The sequence below is a fragment of the Myotis brandtii genome, unplaced genomic scaffold, assembly GCF_000412655.1.
Source record: "Myotis brandtii unplaced genomic scaffold, ASM41265v1 scaffold397, whole genome shotgun sequence".
Taxonomy (NCBI): Eukaryota; Metazoa; Chordata; class Mammalia; order Chiroptera; family Vespertilionidae; genus Myotis; species Myotis brandtii.
In genome coordinates, this window is record NW_005365229.1 from 4,458,509 (window position 1) to 4,477,497 (window position 18,989).

At 43.3% G+C, this 18,989-nt stretch overlaps 1 protein-coding gene and 1 pseudogene across 1 annotated transcript in view; one reads left to right on the top strand and one right to left on the bottom strand.

Moving 5' to 3' along the window:
* LOC102243562 overlaps window positions 1-3,646 on the bottom strand; it is a 78,518-nt pseudogene extending 74,872 nt beyond the window's left edge.
* Window positions 1-18,989, top strand: part of ADCY9 (adenylate cyclase 9) — a gene marked incomplete at its 5' end in the record, with an annotated part of 146,975 nt that overhangs the window by 82,477 nt on the left and 45,509 nt on the right. Inside the window, one exon of the mRNA XM_005873010.2 lies at window positions 15,913-16,103. Within this exon, the coding sequence (XP_005873072.2) occupies window positions 15,913-16,103 (191 nt within the window). The remainder of the gene's footprint in view (window positions 1-15,912; window positions 16,104-18,989) is intronic.

Below are 18,989 nucleotides of genomic sequence, written 5' to 3' on the forward strand. Positions count from 1 at the left end.
CCCCAACTGCTCCCCCTGCCGGCCTGCTCGCCCCCAACTGCCCTCCCATGTCGGCCTGATCGCCCCTAACCGCCTCTGCCTCAGCCCCGCCACCATGGCTTTGTCTGGAAGGATGTCTGGAAGGTCTTCTGGAAGGTCTCCCAGTCTAATTAGCATATTACCCTTTTATTAGTATAAATACTTTGAATATCTTACAATTTTATTTGTCAATGATACCTCAATAAAACTGAAAATTAAGCTATAAAAAGAAACATACTAACATATTAACAGGACAATAGAATTATGGAAAACATTCACTTTCTATACTTCTGGTGAGGACTCAAAGTATACCTTTTTTTATTTCTCTATTTTGGATTTTCCATTTTAATATGTTTTTGTGGTGCCTGGCCTGTCACCTTCCCTGACTTTGATTTCTTTGACTTTTTTTCAGCAACTTTTCTTCCATCCTTGAGCTCCATTCCTGATTTTATTTTTTACTGGTTTTCACAAATTCTGTTTCTTTCTTACATTTAATTTATGACATATTCTTTGAATCAATGGTATTTTATGTTAAGTATAATTTTACCCTATTTATTTATAACATTTCTTTCTTATTTTAAATAAAACACAGAGTTAATAGTTGGTGTTAACTAACCTAATACTTGAAGCTTTTCTTTTTTGAATTGTGGTATAATTGTGGAAAACTTAAAGAGTTTTAAAAATAAATGTCTGAAGATCATGCATATGGATGAATATGTATTAATCTCAAACATATTGCTGGACCAAAAAAAGCAACTTTCAGAAGAATACTTGTAAAATGATGTCATGTATGTAAATTAAAAAAGCATATTGATGTATTTTTTTTAAAATTTTTATGTTTTTTGAAAACCTAAAGCAATGCATGGGGAAGAGCACCATGGCAGCGGCATTCCGGGTCGCACACGGCAGGCCTGGATGGCGGCTGGCAGCGGGGCGGGCGGCGGATTGCACTGTCCTGCCCCGCCTGCAGTATGCAAATTTAACGGCCATCTTTGTTGGGTTAATTTGCATACTCTTCTGATTGGCTAATGGGTGTAGCGAAGGTACGGTCAATTAGCATCTTGTATTTTATTAGTGTAAACTAGAGGCCCGGTGCACAAAATTTGTGCAGGGATAGGGTCCCTAGGCCTGGCCAGCAATCAGGGCTGATGGGAGCTTTCCAGCTGCCAGCTGGGCCCTCCCTTCCCCAACTGCCAGCTGCTGGCTGGGGCCTTCCTTCATTCTGTGCTGCCCCCTGGTGGTCAGCGTACGTTATAGCGAATGATCAAACTCCCGGTCTCTGGGTCAAACTCCCGAGGGGAGACTTTGCATATTAGCCTTTTATATATATAGATGTTTCTATGTCTAAAAGCTGTCCCCTGGTGGTCAGCATACGTCATAGCGAATGATCAAACTCCCGAGGGGAGACTTTGCATATTAGCCTTTTATATATAGAGATGTTTCTATGTCTAAAACAATTTGTCATCAATTCAAAAATTCATACTTATTTTAAACACAAAGTAAATAATATCTGATATAGAAAGTGAAAATAAATGAGAAAAATTTCTAATACAGAAAGTGAATGTTTTTCATAATCCTACTAGAGGCCCGGTGCATGAAATGTGTGCACTGGGAGGGGGTTCCCCTCAGCCCGGCCTGCGCCCTATTGCAGTCCGGGAGCCCTTGGGGGATTCTGACTGACGGACATCCTTAGAGCTGCCGCAGAGGTGAGAGAGGCTCCCGCCACTGCCTCTGTGCTCGCCAGCCGTGAACCCGGCTCAGGGCTTCTGGCTGACCGCACTCCCCCTGTAGGAGTGTACTGACCACCAGGGGGCCGCTCCTTCATTGATCATCTGCCCCCTGGTGGTCAGTGCACATCATAGTGACTGGTCATTTAGCCATTCAGTCGATTTGCATATTAGCCTTTTATTATATAGGATTATCCTGTTAATATTTTGGTGTATTTCTTTCTATCTTTTTTTTAAAGATAATGGCCTTTTTATTGGAAAAAGAAATAAATAAAAAGACTAGCATTTAGAACTTGGAATGGACGTAAATATTTCTTGAACAGGAATGCTGATGATTGTGCTAAAGTTCACAGCCACAGACTACCTCTGCTGGCTCCAAGTCATGGTTCAGAAGGTTTTGAAAACAGAGTCTAAAAATGCTCCCTTGGTAAAAGTTTCTTTTAAAAAATTTGTGTGAACGGTGACAGCCTGATACCCATTTCAATCTAGTACAATGTAGGCAACACTAAACCAATACACGTGGGCATGCCACCAGGTTGTGTCACATGGTTGGGGCACATGGAAGTGCAAGAGGACCATCCTGCTACTGGGGCTACGTCTGACAGTTTTTTCTTCACCCATTTTTCTACACACATCCTGAGCTAAACAATTTTAAATGTGTTTGTTTTCAGTAAGCCAGCTATAACAATTTATACTAACAAACTGAACTAGAACCCATTTGAATAGGTTTTGTTTTTTCACTTTTTGTTTTTAATACAAATGCCTACTTGTGCTCAATTGTCAAGCTGCATGCATGAAAAACTGGCCAGCCCAAACAGTGTATTAATCATTAACAAATGGAACTGCAAGGAGTCCACTACATGCTTCCTTATAATTAAGGGAGTACAAGTATTTATATTGTAAAACTGGTGGGTAGCTTGATCTTTAGGGGACATGACCACCAACCAACACATGCAGATATTTTTGTGTATGTAGACAGAAGGTACTTTTGACATTTAGTTTTGCTATATAGAAACAAAATAAGTAAATGATTTTTTTTTTGTAAGAGGTAAGTAAAATACTCAATTTGATTTTTCTGGGGGCAGGAAGTGAAAGTAGGTCTTCATTTTTCAGTCATCATCTGTATGAATTCTTTTTTTTTTTTAAATACATTTTTTATTGATTTTTTACAGAGAGGAAGGGAGAGGGATAGAGAGTCAGAAACATTGATGAGAGAGAAACATCGATCAGCTGCCTCCTGCACGCCCCTCACTGGGGATGTGCCCGCAGCCAAGGTACATGCCCTTGGCCGGAATTGAACCCGCGACCCTTGATTCCACAGGCCGACGCTCTATCCAGTGAGCCAAACCGGCCAGGGCTGTATGAATTCTTTATAGTTGATTTGCCCACCTCCATCAATATCTCCTTCTCTGATCATTTCATCTACTTCTTCTTCTATTTTTCTCCTATGTTTGTCATAACATGATGTAGTTCTGCCACACCGATGTAACCATTGCCATCCCTGTCAAATACTCGAAATGCCCTGTGGATTTTTCTTCACTGTCTGTATCTTTCCTTTCTCTAGCCATCATAGTAAAAAATTCTGGAAAGTCAGTGATGCCATTACCGTTGCATCCACTTTATTGATTATATCCTGCAATTCGGCTTCTGTTGGGTTCTGACCCAGTGACCTCATGACGGTGCCAAGTTCCTTTGTTGTGATGGTCCCATCGCCATCTTTGTCAAATAGGGAGAAAGCTTCCTTGAATTCCAGCAATCTGTTCTTTGGTCAGCTGATCTGCCATGTTGCTGGTGAAGGGAGGAAGAGCAGAGGGATCAAGGATGGCTGCACCAGCGCAGGGTCCGTGACGGGGGTGGTGGTGCCTCTGCTGCTGCTGCTCAGGCATGGTGTGTGCTAAGCACTGTGCCCTGCCGCTGGCACCACCCTCTGCACCACTGTCCAACTGCAAGTAGGGCGTCACGGTCTGCAAAACTCCCAGCACAAATGCCCTGGTGTATTTTTGTATATATTTTTTAAACTAAAATTTCCAACTTTATTGAGGTATAAATATATATATTTATCTATATATATAAAACCCTAATATGCAAATAGACCGAACGGTGGAACAACTGAACAACCAAACAACTGGTTGCTATGACATGCGCTGACCACCAGGGGGCGTGCGTGGAACATGGCAGGCGATGGCAGCAGGCGGCAGAGCGTGGAACATGGTGGGTGTTGGCCGCGGCGGGATGGGGGAGCAGGTGAGCAGGGGCACCAGACCAAGGCAGGGCACCGGTCATTGTCATTGGGGCGAGCCTCTGGTGGTTACTGAAAATTGTTTGCTCCCATGCGCCACAGTCCTGCCCAGTGCTCGCACCCGCTGCCAGCACCGGCCCGCTCACACCAACTGCCAGCACTGGCCCCCCTTGCACCCACTGCCAGCACCGGAACTGCCACTCGCACCTACTGCCGGTGCTCGGCACCAGCCCCGATTGTTCGGTGCTGTCACCAGGTGCGAGCTGAGGGCTTCTCCACCTCTGCCTGCTCCTGAGGGCACCGGCCCCAATTGCTCCGCGCCATCAGCGGGTGCGAGCAGAGCCAGCGCCGTCAGCATGTGGGAGTGGCGGTGTCAGAAGCGGGGCTGCTGGCAGACAGGACCAGGGGCCACTGCAGGAGCGGCCGGGCGGGGGCATGGAGGATAGGCTGAGACCTGCCCCTGAGCCCACCGTAGCCTCGCCGTGGCTCACAGTTCTTTCAAGGTGCACTGGGCCCCTAGTTGACAAATCAAAGTCTAAGATATTTAAAGTGTACATTGTGATATGATACATATGTACATTGTAAAAGAATTCTCCCATCTAGTTAACACTTATGCAAAACACTCATCAAAAGAAAAAATCTTTTTAAAAAATATATTTTATTGAGATAGAGAGTTAGAAACATCAAGGAGAGAGAAACATCGATCAGCTGCCTCCTGCACACCTCCCACTGGGGATGTGCCCGCAACCCAGGTACATGCCCTTGACCGGAATCGAACCTGGGACCTTTCAGTCCGCAGGCTGACACTCTATCCTCTGAGCCAAACCAGTTACGACAAAAGAGAAAATCTTGATGTGAGTTAAAAACTGATTGACTTGAAAAGTGAGGAAATGCACATCCATCACCTCACATCACACCTCTTCTTTTGTGTGTATGAGAATTTAAGCTCTATACTCTTAGCAAATTTCAATTTATAATACAGAGTTATCAACCGTAGTCATCATGTCTTATGTTACATCCTCAGACCTTGTATTTCTGTGTTCTTAATGTAGTCAGAGTAACACTTCGTTTCTTTCCCAGATGTTAGCTGCTCTTCATGTTTTCCTTTCTCCAAATACTCAGCACGTTTGGGACCTGCTTGCTGGAGGGTTTGGACCCTTCCTTCCCAGGGAGTCTGAATGCGTGGGCCTCTGCCCACTTCCATCTGTCCTTCAGATTTGTAGCAGAGCCCCACTTTCCATTCTAAGACAAGGGAGCTCCTGGAGACTCATCCCCCTTTTTGTGAGAGGCTGTAGACTGCAGCTCCAGGTCATGTTTTCGTACAAGTCACACCTCTGCATGTTGATGTGCCCCAGAGCCCCCATCCCTCGTCCTCTGCTCATAAATGGGTGCTCACCATTCACTTACTTGGTTTTGCTTTCAGTTTTGCTTCTTTGAGGGTCTACGACATAGCTGTGATTTTCTTGAGGCATAAATTACAGCCACATGCCATGCAAATTCAGGAAGCCTTAATTTGAGCTGAAAACTGGTCGACTTGAAAAGTGAAATTCACAGCAAGCATGTGACTGTGCTGGAAATGTGATTCCTCTCTGAAGCTGGCGTGGGAGAGCGAATCACCTAGCCAGTGACCTCTGGAGTGGCAGAGTGGCCCCACTCTCGACTTCTCTCCTCTTTTGCCCAGCAACACTTTTAAGGCTTTTAAAAACATACCACACAAACAAAACGGATTCTTCTGAGGAAGGTGTAAAATAGAAAGACTGACTCCAGTGCTGAAGTGAATTTAGAGACATTGGAGATATCTAAGAAGATACTGTTCCTTTTTAACAGTTTTGTTTTTGTTGTTGTTGTCCTTACCTGGGGATATGTTTATTGATTCTAGAGAGGGGAGGGAGGGGGGAAGGGAGGGAAGAGGAGAGAGAGAGAGAGAGAGAGAGAGAGAGAGAAACATCAATGAGAGAGAAACATTAGTGGGTACACGCCCTGACCAGGCATTGAACCGACAACCTTTTGGTGTACAGGACAATGCTCCAACCAACTGAAAATATTGTTTCTTGATGAGAAAATAGAGGTTTTAGGTTTCTTAGTTACTTGGCTTGAGCAAGTCTGCCATGTGCTCTATGGGAACAAGCAAAATGCAGTTTGGGGAACTGTTTCAATCAGTGCTCCAGCCATTGTCAAATCACTCATCCAAAGAGAGAAAGCCTTGATTTGAGTTGAAAACTCGTCGACTTGAAAAGTGAAATTCACAGCAAGCATGTGACTGTGCTGGAAATGTGATTTGGGAGCAAGCCAGAAGCCAGGATAAACATTTCCACGAAGTAACAGGGTGCTGGTGTGGCTACTCCCAGGAAAAGCCCATCAGGAATGATGTATTTTGCTTTGCATGATATGATGTTTCCAGGTGAGGCAGGGTGAGCTTGGCTAGGTTGCCTTTCTTTTCAGCTGAAGATGCTCACAGGAAGTGTCAGTGTGGGTAGCATTGCCCCTGCATCAGAAGAAGATGCCTTTTCAAATAAATGTCCTCATGGATGAAAAGGAGACAACGGTGTTCAAGTCAGCCAGGGAAAGCCTGAGCCTTCTGCTGTGTGGAGGTGGAGGCAGGCATGACGTGACGCTCAGGCAGCCTTGCTGTGCTGTGCGGTGAGCCCTTTCTGTCGTGGGGGACAGGCTTGGCAATCTAAGAAGAAAGCTTGGGTGTCAGCCCAGCTCTTCTGGACTAGACTGCAGCAGTGAGAGTTGCAAATTTGATGATTCTTGGAGATACCGTGTGAAGGTCAAACTTTTGTTTTGTTTTGTTTAATTCCTCCCAGGCTTCTAAACTCTGGTCATGTTGAATTTTTAGTTCTTCAAGGTTATTTAGCCTTATTTATTTGATTTTCCATCCTAGCTCTCCCACGTTATCTATTTTAAAGCCTTTATTTTTAATATTTTTCTTTTACCTGCCACTACCCACTCATTTTCCTTGAATTCCCAAGGATGTTTCTTACTGGCTTTATTTTATTTCTTCTCCAAATCTGGGAACTATTGTTGCTTCTAGCTGAAGTTCACATAGCTTTATTTTTTCTCTTTTTTAAAAAAACAGCTTGATTGAGGTATAATTTACATACTATGTAATTCATTCCTCTAAAGTATACAATTCAGTGGTTTTTAGTATGTTCACAAAGTTGTGCAAGTATTACCACAATCTAATTTTAGAACAATTTCATCCCCCCAAAAAGAAACCCTGTACCCATTAACAGTTGCTTCCCACCTCTCTCTCTACCTTCCACACCTCTGGCAACTACTAGTCTACTTTCTGTCTCTATGGATTTGCCTATTCCGGGGGTCGGCAAACCACGGCTCGCGAGCCACATGCAGCTCTTTGGCCCCTTGAATGTGGCTCTTCCACAAAATACCACGTGCGGGCGCGCACGTAAGTGCGATTGAAACTTCGTGGCCCATGCGCGGAAGTCGGTTTTCAGAAAGGAGATAGACGAAACAGTATACAAGACGAGTGCGGATGGGAGAGTTGGAAGGGGTCGACCTCAGCGAACGTACCTCAATCAGATTGAGGATGTTTTTAGCAAAGGCCAGCTTAGGAGTACCCTAATTAAGTGAATAACAATGTACCTACCTATATAGTTTAAGTTTAAAAAATTTGGCTCTCAAAAGAAATTTTGGTCGTTGTACTGTTGATATTTGGCTCTGTTGACTAATGAGTTTGCCGACCACTGGCCTATTCTATGGACATTTCATATAAATGGAAACATAAAGTATGTGTCCTTTTGTGACTGGGTTTTTTACTTAGCATCATATGGCTTTATTTCTACTTTCAATGTATTCTGATTTTTGGTTTTATTTTTCAATTATTTAGCTCCCACTTATTCTCAGATTTTAAATTGAGTCTTTCATTTATCTTTTTCCTAGAATCTATTTTCCATTGTCTGTGTTATGTACTTAAAACTTTAATTCTTAAAAGTAAATATTACTAGTAATTTTTAAACTCTTAGTTTAACTAGTAAAATCTTAAAATTAACAATTATTTCTCAGTTCTCAAGGGAAAAGACTATGGTCTGTGACTCTTCTTGTATCTGCTTCAGGAGTAACCTGACATACTCTCTTCTGTCTGATGGCATTCCATGTTGTCATTTGGTGAATAACAATGTATTAGTTGTTAGTCTGTTTTAGTTCCCATCACCTTTCCTTCTAGCTCTCTTGTTTTATAGCCTCTTCTGATTATTTAAACTCTGTTATATTACAATATTCCAAGATAGTTATCATAGATCTTCATTTTTCTCTCTTCTCACCATAAAATGCCTTTTGTCACTTCTGAACTGCCTGTCAGCCCATAGAGTTGAATTCATGTAATTATTTCTTCTTGTAGATGTGTGTCATCGCCTCCTTATTATTCTCACATTCACTGCCACCCTTCCACTCTCCAATTTAATTTTTATGAGCATTACTTCATGCCCTTCCTTCGCTTGCTTTGAGTTACTCCTGAGTATTCCTGAAGACTCTCTAAGGAAAAGCACCGCCTTTCCCTTTTTATGTGCATTAACACGTAACCTCACAATATCCCCATGAGATGATTTTGTTATTAGTGTTTCACTTCGTAGATGAGGGAACTGAAGTTGGGTGTTTAAGTCACAGTTTTCAACTGCACTCGGTCTCTGAAGTCAGGGTACTCTTTTTTTTCTTATCCGTTTCTTTCAACACTTAGCCCAGGTCATAACCCTCAGTAAATACTCAATAAATATTTAATTTGTTGGATAAGTGAATTAGTGAATGAGCAAATGAATGAATGATATACTACTTGGTAAGCCGTTGATGGGTAGGTGAAATGCTATCTTTCAGAGGTTTTGTTTCTGTAGCCTTTGTGAAGGCTAATATTAAATCGTAATTCAGGAATCTTTTAGGAATGGGACTCTCAACGATGTTAATACTCAGCAACATAGCATTTAGCAGGGTAGCATTTATTAATGCCAAGTATGGAGGGTGAGAGGAAGACAGTGCATGGGAACATGGTCACGAAGTGGTTGTCTGGCCACTCATATTTGGCCATGACGGCAGCTTATTTACCCATTACTGGTAGAGAGAGGGAGCTGAGTGCAGAAAGCACCTGATTCAGTAGCAGGATAGAGAGAGAAGGAGAGGAATTATGTTCTTCTAAAAGTTTGTTTTTTTGCCCTGGCTAGATGACTCCGTTGGACATCATCATGTACACTAAAAAGTTGCGGGTTCGATTCCCAGTCAGGGCACATTCTTAGGTTGTGGATTCAATCCCCAATCGCAGCGCATATGGGAGGCACTCGATCGATGTTTCCCCTCTCTCTCTTTCTCTCTTTCTCCTCTTCATCCTCCTTCTCCCACCCTCTCTCCCTCTTTCCCTCCCTCCCCGCCTTCGTCTCTCTAAAAATCAACAAAAACATATCCTCAGGTAAGGATTAAAAATTTGATTTGTTCTGCTTAAGGTTAAGTCAAGATCAGGTTACACAGGCATGGTACCTACCTTTGGTTTCTTTCACCTGCTTGGAAAAATCTGCCTCATATTTTATTGCTTGGGACTTCAGTTTTTAGAAAGAGGTTAAGTTTCACTGCCACTCATTTGCTGTAGGAACTTGTGGTTTATTGCCAAGTGTTGGAACAACCAGGATGAATCAATTCTTGTGATTACTTGTTTTACGTAAGAGTAGAAAGGACTTAGACCCACCCAGAGTATTGTAATGTCAACAAAGTGAAAAATGTTGTTGTTTTTCCACCAAAACTTTTGGTCTTCTTAAGCAGGAGCTATAGGTAATTATGAAACCTACCTATAATTTTGTACGCCTGAGTTATTTGGTAGATTAATATTAAGAGCACTTTTAATCTTTATTTTTCTTATTGACTAACTAGATTTTAGCTTCAGTAATCTTCGGGCTACTCAGCCATTACAGACCTAGTTATGAGGAAAACTGCAATACAAAATGAAGTAACTGTTTAGAATGTGTATGAACTAACCCAATCTGATTGCCTCTCTTATGTTTATTGTTTCAAATCACTGGTGATGCAAGCTTCTAGGCGCTTGTTATATTATGCTGCTAGTTCCCAAGGCTGCATCTCCAAACATTCTTTTCTTCCTGATTATTCTCTTCTTCTTGTTGAGTTGACAGTCAGGTCCTTGATTCTTTGTGATTCAGGATATCTCACTCCAAAGCAAGTGTCCCACAGCAAAGGATCATGATACAGGGAAGAGGCCAGAATAGTCTTTCTTTTCCAAAGTGGACTATGGCATTCACTCAAATTACACTCAGCTCGCCAAAACTAAGCATCAGCTGTGTGTGCAAGGCAGCTCTTGTCCTGAAAGAATTGATGATATACTTAAGAAGGCTTAAGAATGTTCACCACGTCACTCTCCTCGAAACAAGCAGCCAGAGACAAGCTCCTCCGTGAGACAGGAGCCCATTGGGGACCGTGTAACCCCACCCTTCAGCCTCTGTAAAATTAGGCCGTAATGTTCACCACATCACTCTCCTCGAAACAAGCAGCCAGACAAGCTCCTCCGTCAGACAGGAGCCCAGTGGGGACTGTGTAACCCCACCCTTCAGCCTCTGTAAAATTAGGCCGATAAAAACCATAAATGCTGGTGAGGTTTAAAATCAATTACCAGGAAGGAATATAAGAAATCTTACTAATTACTTTCCTGTTTCATTATACTTAACAAAAATCATTTAGCTGCCTTATTTTGACCTTCTGCTCATGAAGAACCATTCTTATGAACTTGGACCTCAGGATTCACATGTGTGGTTACTCATTAAATCCTTATCTTTTATGAACTCTATCAGACTTGACAAGGCTGGAACTCAGTCACTCAGACCTAATACATTTCCTGGGTATTTCACATCAGGCAGCTAAGCTCTGCCTTACTTTATCATGCTGATGTCCCTCCAGTTTTGGCAAAAGGTTTCATTTTAAATTTAGCTTTATATTGAAACATAAATAAAAAGATACTTAATTTGTTCACCAGTTTTGCTTGCCGTGGACACATACATACGTTCGACCTTGGGAACACTAGCAGTAGTGTGTCATCACTGCAAGTTGGCCATTGGGGGGCTTCCTAAAGAAAAATTCAAGTTAGAAACAAATTTGGAGCAATTATTGATTTAACCATTTTGCATATGCTTTTGTACATAGGAGCATGAAAAAGACTCCAGTGATGAGCAGGTCAAACATCCACATCTATATATATAAAAGGCTAATATGCTAAGTGTCCAACCGTCTGACTGGTCACTATGATGCACACTGACCACCAAGGGGCAGATACTCAGTGCAGGAGCTGCCATGACATGCACTGGCCATTTAAAGAGAAATGGCACCGCAGACCTGGTGCCCACAAAGCAACACTCAGCTTCCCCCTAGTGGGACACAAGCCCCGCCACCACCCCAGAGTGACAGCCCATCAAACCGCAGCCAACACTGCTGAGACCCCATGGCGCAAAATGCAGCCCACAGCCCAACCCAGAAATGGTCGCTGTGGGCGCCGGGTAATGACATCACATAGCAACACCCAGCTTTCTCTCCCTAGTGTCTAGCCTCCTGTAGTTTCTTCAGCCCAGGAACATGACTTGCTTTATAGCCAGGTGCAAACATTTTACACTTTAACCAAATGTCTGTGAAGTGTTTTCCCATGCCTCATCTCATTTGATCCTCACAGAAGTCCTGGAGTAGGTAGATAGGAGACTTAGTGGAATCCTATTTTCTTTTCATTAGCCAGAAAGTGGAGATTTAGAAAGCTGAGAAACTTGACCCGACTGAAAAGAAGTAAGAAATGGTGGACCTTGAAAATGACTTCAGGTTTTCTCACTGTGCAGAATATAGTTAATGACTGCTGCAGTTAAATATTTTACCCTTTGTTCTCCCTGTGTGATCTACAATAATAATCTGCTTCGTGTTGATATTTACTGCTGTGTTGCTGACACTTACCTGAAAAAAAGTTGGGGTGCTTCACTGGGCTGGAAAAAGTTTAGCTAAATCAGAAAGCAGGTCTAATTAAGCAAGTTTATTCTATATCTATAAAAGGCTAAGTTGACTTACACACGCATGATACATATGAAGCTCTCGCTGGTGCCAATCGTATGTGTGTGTTTCGATCTGTCACTGTCGATTGTGAATTTGGTTGACACTTCTATTATAGAGAAAGGGTGAATAGCGATATTAAAATATTTCTTCTAATTAATTTCCTTTCAATGTGCACGAATTCATGCACTGGGCCACTAGTTGATAATAATAATTAAGGTTACTGAGTTCTTACTATGTGCCAGGCACTGTTGTAAAGCCTCCATGTGTGTTAATTGTTTAATCCTCACGTGAGCTGTGTGGGATGAATCCTGTTTTTAGCCTCACTTCAGGAGGAAACCGAGATGCAGAGGGCTGGGGTATCTTACTCCAGGTCATGCAGTGAAGAGGTGGTGGAGCCTGAATCTGAAGTTACTCTGCAGAAGCCACGCCCTTACTCATCTCTCTAGGGCCTGCTGTAGAAGCATTGTGCTGTCACCACCACATCTGGGGGGAGTAGGTTCCTGTTCCCACAATTAACTTTCTGACTCCCATATTCCCCACCTGCTTCCCACCCACTGTGACTGGCAGTTCCACAGCTCCCTGGCCTTTCCTAAGCCTTGTGCCTGCTCCCCACACTCCCCATTGCCCCCAGCATGAAGACTCTTGGAGCTGGTCTACACCCCACCTGCCTGGTCCCAGGTCATCTCTGGCCATTCACCCACACTCATTCTCCTGTGCCAGTCCCACTCAATTTACTTCCATCCCTCGACTCTATCTGCCAAAAGCTTTCTTTCTGGAGGGCCTGTTCATGAACTGTTGCAGTAGCAACCACGGCCTGACAACAGTACCTCAGCACCTGGCCCTGCTGGCTTTCATCAAGCTGACCTCTCTTCGTCTTGCATGTTCTTAACGTGAAGGGCACTTCATCTAGGAGGCCTTCCCTAACCTCCAAGTCTTTGCAAGGTTTCCCTCCTGTGCTTTCCAGAGCACCATCACGTCCTCATCCTGCCTGCTGACTAGATCCCTCTTCAGGTGATAGCCCCATACAGATAGGGGTCATAGCTGATGTGTTCTAGCTTGTTCTCCCAGTACTCATCACAGTGCATGGTACATAGGAGGTGCTCAATAAGTGATGAATGAGCAGTATCACAACAGTCACAATTCATAGTAGTAACAACAAGCTTCAGGGATATGCTCCCCAAGGCAGCGTCAGAGCTGTGACTGCAGACCTGGGCGCTCATGCTGCACCCTCCCTGGCGGGCGTGTTCCTGCTTTGAAGCGCTTCAGCATCATGCACGTCTCAGTGGGACTCAGGCGGCTGCCCTTCAGGTCTGCTGGCTCAGCCCTTTCCCTGCTTTAGCTGTTACACCTCCAGGAAAGGCTTCCTTCACTGGCTCTTACAGGTCTGGAGCTGCACAGGTCTGGAGCTGCACTGGCTCTTACAGGTCTGGAGTTACCAAGGACACTTGGTGGGTTTGAATGCTGAGAGCAGGGCCTCTTTGGCTTCCTTGCCTTTACACTCTGTGGCGTTCCTCAGGGAGCAGCAGCTTCAACCTAAGCAGCCCCGAGCCAGCAGCATCTCGAAGGGAACACTCTTCTGGGGTCTGACCAGCTGCTGGCATAAAGGAAAACCTCTCCCTTCAGTGGCAGCTTCTCACTCCCTGCAAATATAAAAATGTCCCTCCTTCTGGTCTCCCAGGTTGCCGTGTGCAGTGGCAGCACATGCTCCCTCGGGAGTCAGGGGAGGGACCATTAGAGCAGCTCCAGGGACTGGCCTTGTCATGCACTTCTGTGATGACCAGGACTCAGCCCTGCCAGCCCAGGACTCTTAGGCCAGAAACAGGACTTTTCTCTGGTTAGCCCACAAAGGTTGAGTTTTTCAACTCTCCCAAGGGGAAATAACAAGATCAATTCAGTGTTGTCTGTGACAAGAGCCTGAGAAATTCATATAAAGTTGCTTTTACACTTTCGTTGTATTCTAGTTCATGTTCCCAATTCAAGATTATGCATGTAATTAGTTATAACTGTAATTGGGATGTGCATTTTTGTTTGAGGAAAAAAAGGAAGACCGTAGTTAACAGTAGGCATGTTAACTATCTCCTTTGGGGTTAATTAGCATTTAAAATTATTTATCTAAGTCTTCTGATTCCCACCTGGGATTTTACTCAAGGATGTCTCTAGGTGTCTTAAGGATCTTGCCAAATTCTTAGAAAGTTGACTTAAAAACATACACTGTAGAGTATTTTTATGAGGAGAGAGGAAATGAACAAAGATTAAGTGATTAAATGGTGGTGTAATTATAAAATGATTAAGGATTATTGATTAAATAGTCCCTAGGTTATTTGGTTAATTGACTTTAAAGCATTTATTAAGTATATACTGAGTGTAAGAAACCATGCAGTTTCAGCAGTGTAGACACGTCACCTCTTGATGCAGTGTTTCCATGATGGCTTTTCATTACCACCTTATGCTGGAGCTTAAACTCTCCAAGACAGGCCTCTGTTTTGTTCTTAGTATAGGGTGGGGCAAAAGTAGGTTTACATTTGTTCATATGGAAAATAATACAAAAATAAGTTCTATGTTTTCCATACTCACAATTGTAAGCCTACTTTTGCCCATACTGTATAACATGCACCAGGCCTAAAATAAACATTTATTGAATAAATTATAGTTACCCCCTTCAATACATTTGCAGTCTGGTTAAATTCTAGTAAGGACTGCTGCCCTGGCTGGGTGGCTCAGTTCCTGGGAGTATCATCCCTTACACCAAAAGGTTGAAGGTTTGATTCCCAGTCAGGGCACTTACCTAGGTTGCGGATTTGATTTCCAGTCAGGGCATGTTACCAGAGGCAACAGATAGATATTTCTCTCTGACATCAATGTCTGTCTCTCCCTTCCTCTCTCTAAAATCAATAAAACATATCTTACCTAGGTTGCAGATTTGATTTCCAGTCAGGGCATGTTACCGGAGACAACAGATCCATATTTCTCTTTGACATCAATGTCTGTCTCTCTGTCCCTTTCTCTCTCTAAAATCAATAAAACATATCCTTGGGTGGGGATTTTTTTAAAAATGTTTTAAATAAGATTTGCTTCTTTTTCAGAAATTTGTTGACTTCGGTCTGGACAAGCTCCTCATTATTTCCCCAGCAGATAGTTCTGACTACCAAGAGCAGGGACCTACACGCCTGTTACAGCTGCTTAACAGTGTAGCGTACATTAATGTGTTATTTCAGCCTTCAATGAGAATTGAAAGATGTAGGTTAATTGTCCACTTAACCAACTTTTTTTTTTTAAGTGAGGATTTTAGGAGAGGATAAAATTTGCGTAGACTGCAGCTGGATGAAAGCTGAATGTTTTTGCTATGAATATCTGGATCAAACAGAAAATAGATAGCTGATAAATTTTAATCGAGGGAGGTTTTAATTACCCCTGTGGGTGCATATTATGGTCTCGCTTTTCATAGTAGCTTTGCCTATGTCAGGGGACATAGGTAAAATGGTCCATCCTCTCTAAATCCCTTACAACTAACTAGACCTTCTATTGTATATGTCAGTGACTGGTATTGAGAGATGAAAACAAACCCAAGAAATGCAGAGGGGCCGCCATCATTTGGCTCTGCTGCTGTCACAGAGGGGGAATTTTTTTAATGCTCATTTCAGCCCTCAAAGGTAAAATGTGCAGCCACCATTTAAAGAAAACATAATGTGAGTAAACGGGGTTGCTTGGAGGCCAATGTCCCCCTGAGGCTGCGCATCTCTGAAAAGATGGAAGTCAGTAGTAAAATATGACATATTCACATTTTCACTTTACTTTCAGCTTTTCAGGAGCAGGTCCTGCATGGAGAGCAAGAATGGAGCTGTATTTCAACCAAAGGCGGTTTCAACCTGTGCTGACTGTAATTTTTATCCATAGGTTTGAAGACATACCTGATAGCGGGTAAGAGAGCGAAGGAGTCTCATTGCACCTGTTCAGAGGCCTTGCTTTCTGGCTTTGAGGTCATTGACGGCTCACAGGTGTCCTCGGGTCCTAGGGGACAGGGGACAGCATCACCAGGGAGTGTCAGTGACTTGGCGCAGACTGTCAAAACCTTTGATAACCTTAAGGTTAGTTTTTTTTCCTACTTTTAAATTTTATAATAATCTGTAGTACAACATGTAAAATAATAAACAGCCTTTGGGTCTGTTGCAGATGACTTGGGATGCCCTTCAATTTGGTTTTGTGATTTTTTTTTCATGTAGTATAAAAGAAGCAGCATTTTGCATTTTTAATCTTTTCTTTTTTGACATATTCTGCACTTCCATTTTCTTTCTGCATTGCATAAAGATGCTTCTCGCTTGAGTTATTATTTCCTTTTTCTGCGACCTATGATGTCTTCGGGGATTTCTAAAAGCTAATGATAAATGATAGTGAAGGTGATTCTCCTCACGTTTTGCTGGAGAGCTAGTTGGTCTCTTATTTCAGAGACCACTTTCTCAAGTATTTCTGTGTCTCCTGAAATCGAATGTTTTCTAATTATTTTACATTTTTTTGGTGTGGGTGAACCTTATGATGTAGCTAGCTGAAGGAGTGCAGGCTTGCCAAGAACATTATAGTATTTCATTATTGGAACAGAGATGTCCTGGTGGCTGTCGAGAAGTACCCACTTCTGTCACAGTGAACTAAGGAATTAATGTGATGGACCTTGGGCACATGAACTCGGCCTAGGTTATGAGCTGGTCCTCAATTTTCACATTTGACTTAGTTCTCTTACTTGTACCTCTTGTTTATTTTTACAGTGTAAGTATTTGCCATTTCCATATTTTTTTTAAAAAAGAGACAGTTAAGTCCTAACCGGTTTGGCTCAGTGGATAGAGCATCGGCCTGCGGACTGAAGGGTCCCAGGTTCGATTCTGGTCAAGGGCATGTACCTTGGTTGCAGGCACATCCCCAGTAGGGGGTGTGCAGGAGGCAGCTGATTGATGTTTCTCTCTTATGGATGTTTCCAACTCTCTATCCCTCTCCCTTCCTCTCTGTAAACAATCAATAAAATATATATTTTTTTAAAAAGAGAGAGACCGTTAAAACATATATCCACTTTACTGTTTTGTGCTCTCAAATATTAACCTTAATGATATATTGGTCAGGATGATGGCCTCTTGTTATGGCTTTAATCCAGTCTGTTCCTTCTTATCCACATTCATTAACAGGTTTGAAATCTATCTATGTTGGCATTTAAGCCTAACAGGCACCACACTGTGACAACCAGCTGGATTATCCAGATTATTTCCCTGTGTCAGAATCCACCAGTTACTTTGTGTGATTATTACATTCAGGTTTATTGACAGCACTCCTATATCATTTCATTGTGTGCTTTGTTAACTTAGTGCAGGGTTTCTCAGCCTCAACACTATCAACATTTTGGGCCAGATAACTGTGACAGAGGCTGTCCTGTGCACTGTGAAATGTTGAACAGCGTCCCTGGCTTCTACCCACTAGGTGCCTGAGCTCCCCTCCTTTCATGGTGACAACTAAGACTGTCTCCAGCCATTGGCCAATGTCCTTGAGGGGGCGGAAGGGGGGGTAAAATCACCCCAGCTATAGAGTCAGTAAGGTAGGTATTAGATCTTGTCTTCTCCATACTCTCTGTGACACATGCATAACAGCTAATGTATCTGAAATTTCCTTGATGCCTGTGCACTTTCAAAACAGCCTCTTTGCTGGCTGACGTCGTGCAGCAGTCAGAAAGGCGCTCTGGGTGCATCGAGTGTCAGTGAGTGTGGCAGGGAAGAGTCACGTCAGGGAGGAGCATAAGTACGGTTTCGTTATCTGGGGAGAAGCAGTTTCCTCCAGGCTTCAACCTGAACTGTATTTAAGTAAACAAATAGAGCTCAAAGCCAAAATAAGTGATTTGTTGTATTTGCTGCCATTTTAGATTTTGTGCATGTGAGTTTCAATCCATTAGGGAGTGCATTTGCTGACTTTGATTTTTAAAAAAAAATCTGGGTGGACAAAAACAAGATATTTAACATATTCTATTACCTTGTATAAGTTTTCCAAGTCATGATTGAAAGTTTTCTGAAAATCTTGTGATCTATTAAAGTTGACCATGTTTGCCAAAGGAATTTGAACAACAACAAAAAAAAAATCTTCGGGCACCTTCCGAAGGGATAGATGAATTGGATCTTGAAATATAATTTCTGGGGTATTTTGATGGTGTTGCCGGGGTGTGGGGGAGGGGTGGAATCATAGGACACCATGACTAGGGTTGTCCCAGAAAGTTAGAATTACAGTTGGAGTGGAAGGAGCAGGAAGAGATAGAAGACCTGGTCTTCTCTTCAGGCTTCACTTTGGGAAGTCTTGCCTTCTCTGCTTCTAGTGCCTGAGGTGAGGATCAGGTGAGAGCAGGCGTCTGTGAGTGCTTTATAAATTACTAGAAGCCTGGTGCACAGTGGGGTCTCTCGGCCTGGCCTGCGCCCTCTCACAATCCGGGACCCCTTGGGGGATGTCAGATAGCAGATCCAGACAGGAGGGAGCCCGATCCTGTGCGTTGAGCATCTGTCCCCTGGTGGTCAGTGTGCGTCATAGTGACTGGTCGTTTGGTCACTTAGGCTTTTATATATATAGTCTAGAGGCCGGGTGCATGATTCGTGCACCAGTGGGGTCCCTCAGCCTGGCCTGCGGGATTGGGCTGAAACCAGCTCTCTGACATCCCCCAAGGGGTCTTGGGTTGCAGAGGGTGCAGGCCAGGCCGAGCGACCCCACCGGTGCATGATTGGGGCTGGGGAGGGACACAGGAGGTTGGCCAGCGGGGAGGGACTGCAGGCGGGCTCCAGGGCATGTCTGGCCCATCTCACTCAGTCCCAATCATCCGGACCCCAGCAGTAAGCTAACATACCAGTTGGAGTGTCTGCCCCCTGGTGGTCAGTGCATGTCGTAGTGATTGGTTGAACAGACGACTGGACGGTCGGACACTTAGCATATTAGGCTTTTATTATCCTATATAATAAAAG